The following is a 6,071-nucleotide window of genomic DNA, read 5'->3' as shown; positions in this document are numbered from 1 at the left end:
GCACTTTGAAGATTGCCACTGATTAGGGAACTGTATTTGGGGGCATTTTTATATTTTAGCCATTCTGTGGGCTTGTTTCCAGTGACAGATGACAGCAGTGATGACAGATGACAGATGTCAGAAGTGATTCCTGCTTTTACAGCACTTTGCCGGTGTATGTGGAAGGGCGGTACACTAGAGGGGCAGCCCATAATGGTGGAACCTAAGGCTGAGGTAAGCAATGCGTCACAGGAAGGGGTAGCCACCTAGCAAAGTTTAAACATACTATAACATCTGTATGTAGTTGATTATATTGGAAACGGTGGTGTATATAAACAAATTCACCAATGATTCATCCTAGTGACGTAATCTAAGCCCCCTGAGGGGTGGGTAAGACAATATAAATTGTATTGTATGGGTATGCTCTATGTTATTTACGAGAAAACACTTTTTTGAGGTGCAGTTTTTATTATTATTGCACTCCACTTTCTTTATCAAAACAGCAAAAACCAAAATACAGTGTCCTGATAAAATGGAAAACCAAAGAGTACAAGCATTAATAGAACATAAGTCTCAGACCTGTTCTGTATGCAAAAGAATAAAGTAACCAGAAAGCAAAATAACTAAATTATGATAATAAACTTTTGACCAAAACTCTGCATACATCAACACTTGAGTGGTAGAATTCTTTACCAAAAACACAGAGATACATTTGCTTTATTTGCAAAAGAAATTTGAACAAATTATTTTCCCATTCAGGGAATTCTCCAGCCAGAGTAAAGCAGGACAGAGTGGTGAGTGTTAGTAAATAGTGTACATTTGCATATAGGTAAGGAGCAGTTTTCCTTGCAATGTTGATTGCAAGTCCTATATAGTTGTACACTGATTTTTCGATCTATGAGTGACCAATCCTCAGTCGGTCTACGTCAGGAAACAAACAATTCCCAGAGATGTATATAGGGTCAACAGTAGTGGTACTGGACCCTAGGACGTTTCGGCTTCCAGGGTGGGTGCCTTCATCTGGGCCAAAAGAGGATTGTATCTCCCTATAGGTGGTAAACACAAAAGGGGGGGGGTGTTAGAAACTCACAGAGAACCCTGTACCTGCAAGTAGTAACAGTGTGCTGTATACAGATAGGGGACCTGTATAGCTAAAAGAGAGAAAACCTCTCATTAAAAACAACAACAAAAACAAGCCAACCTGAAGCTTGGGTCTGGGGGGGAGAAGAGAAGGGCGGAAGGGCACAGGCAGCAATTCCGTCTTGTAGAGCTGTGGTTAATCAGCAGTTGGAAGGCGGCAGGATGCACGGACTCTGGGTGGGGTTGTGGGCAGAGCCCCACCATGCATCTGAAAGACACCGGTGTGTCTATCAGAGCAAGTATAGCCCATCAAAGTAAAAGCATGACAGAACAGAGCAAGAGGTAAGAAGGTAGGCTGAGTTGCTACCTGATGGTTGAATAATGTTTTCTAAATGACCTCCAGTGTTGGCCAGAGTTAATTACGGCCCATCCGAAGCCCTGGGCAGGTAGAGGGCTGCAGGAGTATAGACCCAGCACAGATGAGTTGTGGGGCCGTGATTCCAAGGTGCACCCCTGTTAAAGCAGGACAGGAGGTGTATTCTGTGGAAGAAGGCAGGAAAAAGGGCAGAAAAAATGCTGTTTAAAATGCGTGCCCCTGTGCTAGGCATATGCAAAAGTGGAATGTGATGGGGATACTGCCAGATAGAGCAGTCAGAGCAGAGACGCTCTCCTATGAGGTGGCTGCTTACCTCTGATGTTGAGAGGAGCTATCCGGAGTAACAGCTGCAGGGATGGAAGAGGGAGTAGAGCTGTATTTAAAGGCAGTGAAGCGCGTTGGAGCCACGCACCGAAACACCACGCATGGGCGCATGCGCTACAGGGACGCGCGACGAGACACCGCTCCCCCGCGCATGTGCAGTGGGGCTGTGTACCGGGGCACTGTTTCCATGCGCAATGCGGCCACGCATCAGGGCACTGCTCCCGCGCGCATGCGCGGGCAGCACTCGAAGGGGATTGGACAAAATCAAGCTGTCCAGCTGCCTTGGAGAAATGTAGAGTGGCGAGCCGCAGCAGTAAGTCATGGTGAACTGGCCTATGGGTCCAACTGGATTGGAGGCCCATATATGTGCCCTATAAAATAAAAGTGCCACGCCAGCCCGACAATGAAAGGAACCAGCGTGTGAGCCCTGTGAAGCAAGCATCAGTGTGTACAAGTGCCTGCACACAGAGACATTTACGGAGCCTATACTGTCAGTAAACAGTGCTGTCCAGTAGGCCTAAGGTTGGTGGAAAAGGCATGAGGCAGTGTAATAAACTGCTGCTGGGGGACGGACCTGGGTCCACGAATGCCCTGGTGCACAGATGTGATAGTGGCTGTCAGAAGCGCTGAACTTGCATTTATACCACAGGAAGTAGCTCCCACAACATTGCCCATGGATGTTGGCATCTATGTGGGGGTAGGTCCGGATGTGTCCTCTGGGGCGGTGGTGGTGTAAGCATAGATTACCGGTGTTCCTCTACTGCACTGATGCTAAACACCCACTTCAAAATGGTTTGGATCTTCAATGTACCTAAACAATGGTGAGACCCAGCATACCGCATATGCATTTTCAACCTTCAAATGTAGCTGCCTGCCGACCAGTAGCCCTAAGCTATGATCAAACATGTTTACTGCTGTCTGGATGCTGAGTGTGTGCAACGTCCTGCAGTCCCCATGGCAATTTGCACAAACATCTCCACATGAAGTTGCCAGGAGACCTCCATCTCATCCTTGTACAGTCACTATAGTTCTTTACTTATAATGGCTAACATTCAGGGAGGGAGTGGATTTTCCGTATATAAAAGTCATATGACCAGTTGCCTCTTTCTCTGAAACTGAGCTGACCCCTTTTAATCTGGTCTTGCCCTTCCTTGGATGTGGATTCATCTCAGTGAACCCCCACAATCTAGTGTTGTTGTTTTATTGCTAATATTTGACTTGACCATGCAAACACTGCCCCCCCTGTCCTTCCGGTTGCTCACAAGGGATGGTCTTTGGTGTGTCTGGTGTGAAGCTCATTGCCAGTAGTCTTCCAGCTGGCGTGGGTGGGGGTGTGGCGGGTGATCCTGCCTTTCCTTAGGTGCTGGTTCATCTGATTGGTATCCCACAAACGGTTGCTCTCTCCCTATATGATTGTTTGGCTTTACCATACTAATGCTGCCCACTGTTCAGCGGGGTTCTTAGAAGGAATTGAGGGCCTTTGGCAGTTTTGTGTGAACCTCATTTCCAGTAGACTTCTAGCTGTGGGGAAGCGGGGAGGGTGGCACCCCTGGTTCTTATGGTTTAATTACTTTGGCATCCTCACCTACCACATATACTTAAACTTCTTCCCTCAGCCATATTGGTGATACCTCTGTGCGGCACGTCCCCACTGACATTTAAACATTTTCCATTTGGCCCCAGCCCAAACATGTGTATTTGTCAAATGCATCTGTCATGTAAACGGTTTGATATTCACAAGAGCATTGACTAGGTGTAATGGCATAGGGATTACAGAACTATCAGTTCACACAGGAATGCCTTAATTATTTTAAAATAACATTAAACATGATGCTGTAAACTACCAAAGCGACTAACTCTAAACCGGACGTCATAAAAAAAATAATAATATATATATATATATATATATATATATATATATATATATATATATATATATATATATATATATATATATATATATATATATAGCAAAGACAAAAAAGTGTGACTGAATGCCCCCTGCACATAAAACACACTGTGGATGGAACACCCTCGCTGGTCGTTTTCCAGAAACATTCATAGAGCGAAAACTACTGTTTGGCAAATTGTGCATGCGAAGTGTCGCCTTCCCAAGACACGGTGCTGATTCATAAACTGCTTCGTCCACTGTGACCAAAGCCATTGTTGTCTAAATAGCCCATTGTTGAGTATTCGGAGAGGCTGCCTTGGGGTCGACCAGACATATGACTTTTTTCTGTACAGACTGCGCTGCCCACAGCATGACCGATTGAAGGGGAATCTCGTGACAAAGGAGAGTTCTGGAATCTTCTACATCTACCCTCGAATATTGTTCATCCCAGGAAGTAGAACAGGCGCAGCCAGAGTCAATATGTTTGATCACAAAACCCTAGATGCCTTGCCTGTTATTATAGATAATGGCTCTGGACTGACTAAGGCTGGCATTGGTGGAGAAAACTTCCCAAGATTAGCCATCAACACAGTGGTTGGTCGCTCGAAGGTCAAAGCCACTGCATTTGGAGCATGCCAGAAGGAGCACTTTATCGGGGGAGAAGTCCAGGCAAAGAGGGGCACCCTAACACTGAGGTGCCCCATTGAGCGTGGTGTGATCTCATCATGGGACGACATGGAAAAGATCTGGAAGTATGTGTACGAGGAGCTCAAAGTGAAGGCGGGGGAGAGGCCACTGCTGATGAGTGAGCCTCCTTTGAATCCATTGCCATACAGAGAAAAGATGACCGAGATCATGTTTGATACCCTGAAAGTGCCTGCCATGTATTTGTCTGTTCAAGCCACCTTAGCACTTTATGCATCAGCGCAAACCACAGGACTGGTTGTGGATTCAGGAGATGGCATCACTGAAACGGTACCCATCTATGATGGCTACTACTTACCCCATGCAGTGTGCAAGCTTGATGTTGCGGGGAATGATATCACTGAATACCTAGCAAAGCTTCTTATGGACACTGGCCATTCCTTTGCCGCCTCGACTGAAAAAGACTTAGTCAAGGACATCAAGGAGGAGCTGGCCTATGTGGCTGCAGACCCCTGCAAGGAGATCAAGAAGAGATTCGAAGAACTTTTCAAAGAGTTTACCCTGCCAGATGGTAAAGTCATCCAAATAGGCAACCAACTCTTCCGCGCCCCTGAGATTCTTTTCTCACCACCACCCAACGATGGCGAAATCCAGGGCATTCATAGGATGATCTTCAAGAGCGTGATGAAATGTGAAGACGATTTGCGGAGGAAGCTATACGGCAATATGATCTTGTCCGGTGGGTCGACGCTTTTCCCGGGGCTTGATGAAAGGATCTTGAAGGAAATCCAACAGCTAGCACCGAGCGGCATCCCCGTGCGAATCATTGCTCCATCAGACCGGAAAGTGTCCACTTGGGTCGGGGCTTCCATCATTACTTCTCTGACATCCTTCAAGCAGATGTGGGTGACCAGCAGTGACTACAAAGAATTCGGCTCAGGAGTGGTTCACAGGAGATGTTTCTAGGCCTGTCAACAGATTCGTACAGCACAGGTTTAAAGGGTTAGTAATCCAGAAATGTATTGCACCATGACCTTTACAAATTAACATAAATAAACACGGGTCCATGGGGAACAATAAAAGTGGAAGAACAAATGGAGATGCATCGTGTGCTCTGGCATTGCATTGAACGTTTTGATATCTAACATTTTCCAGTCTAAACATTGCTTCCTCTTATGTGGGCATCGTTTTACTCCAAATCAAATATTGTCTGTTCTCTGGAATTAGGTGGGCTAAGATGACAAGCCGATGCCTTAAACTGGACTGTGCCTTGAAAGTGTGTAATTTTTGGGAACGTGTATGTGTTGACATATTACATGGAGCAAACCGGTGGAAATTGGGTTAAAATCGTGGGTCCCCACAACCAAAATTTGTGATTTTAATGCCATAGCGACATCCGTCTGCCACTCATAAAGTGGCTGTCAATGCTCACATGACACCCCCATAATTTAGACACATACTTGGCTCTCGTATGAATCTAGCTTAGAACTAAATAGACACAAATCTATATTAAAGTATTATACATTTTTTTAAGAACTGTGACAAATTGACTTCTGTCCTGCAGAGGTACAAGGATGAGTAGAGGCTAAAGTGCCCTCACACTTCTACAAAGCAAGAGTGATTCCAATAATAAAGGTCTGACAGGCACCATCTAGAAATGGACCTCTTTTGCCTCTTGTAGTTACGTGGGCAGAGGGAAGGCTATACTCTCAAGAGGGGATGAATGCGAAACAGTAGCAAACCAGTGAAGTATAACAGTTCAAAATAAAGGGATGT

The 6,071-nt window shown here is 45.6% G+C and overlaps 1 protein-coding gene across 1 annotated transcript; it reads left to right on the top strand.

Moving 5' to 3' along the window:
• The first annotated feature begins 4,000 nt into the window (after positions 1 to 4,000).
• Positions 4,001 to 5,394, top strand: LOC138473628 (actin-related protein T2-like). Its single transcript, XM_069612165.1, has one exon. The coding sequence runs from the start codon at positions 4,131 to 4,133 to the stop codon at positions 5,259 to 5,261; it is 1,131 nt and encodes a 376-aa protein (XP_069468266.1). The 5' UTR covers positions 4,001 to 4,130; the 3' UTR covers positions 5,262 to 5,394.
• Positions 5,395 to 6,071: the final 677 nt, after the last annotated feature.

The sequence above is a fragment of the Ambystoma mexicanum genome, chromosome 8 (assembly GCF_040938575.1).
Source record: "Ambystoma mexicanum isolate Mex_15411 chromosome 8, UKY_AmexF1_1, whole genome shotgun sequence".
Lineage (NCBI taxonomy): Eukaryota > Metazoa > Chordata > Amphibia > Caudata > Ambystomatidae > Ambystoma > Ambystoma mexicanum.
The sequence above is the reverse complement of the archived record's forward strand: the minus strand, read 5'-3'. Positions and strand labels throughout refer to the sequence as shown.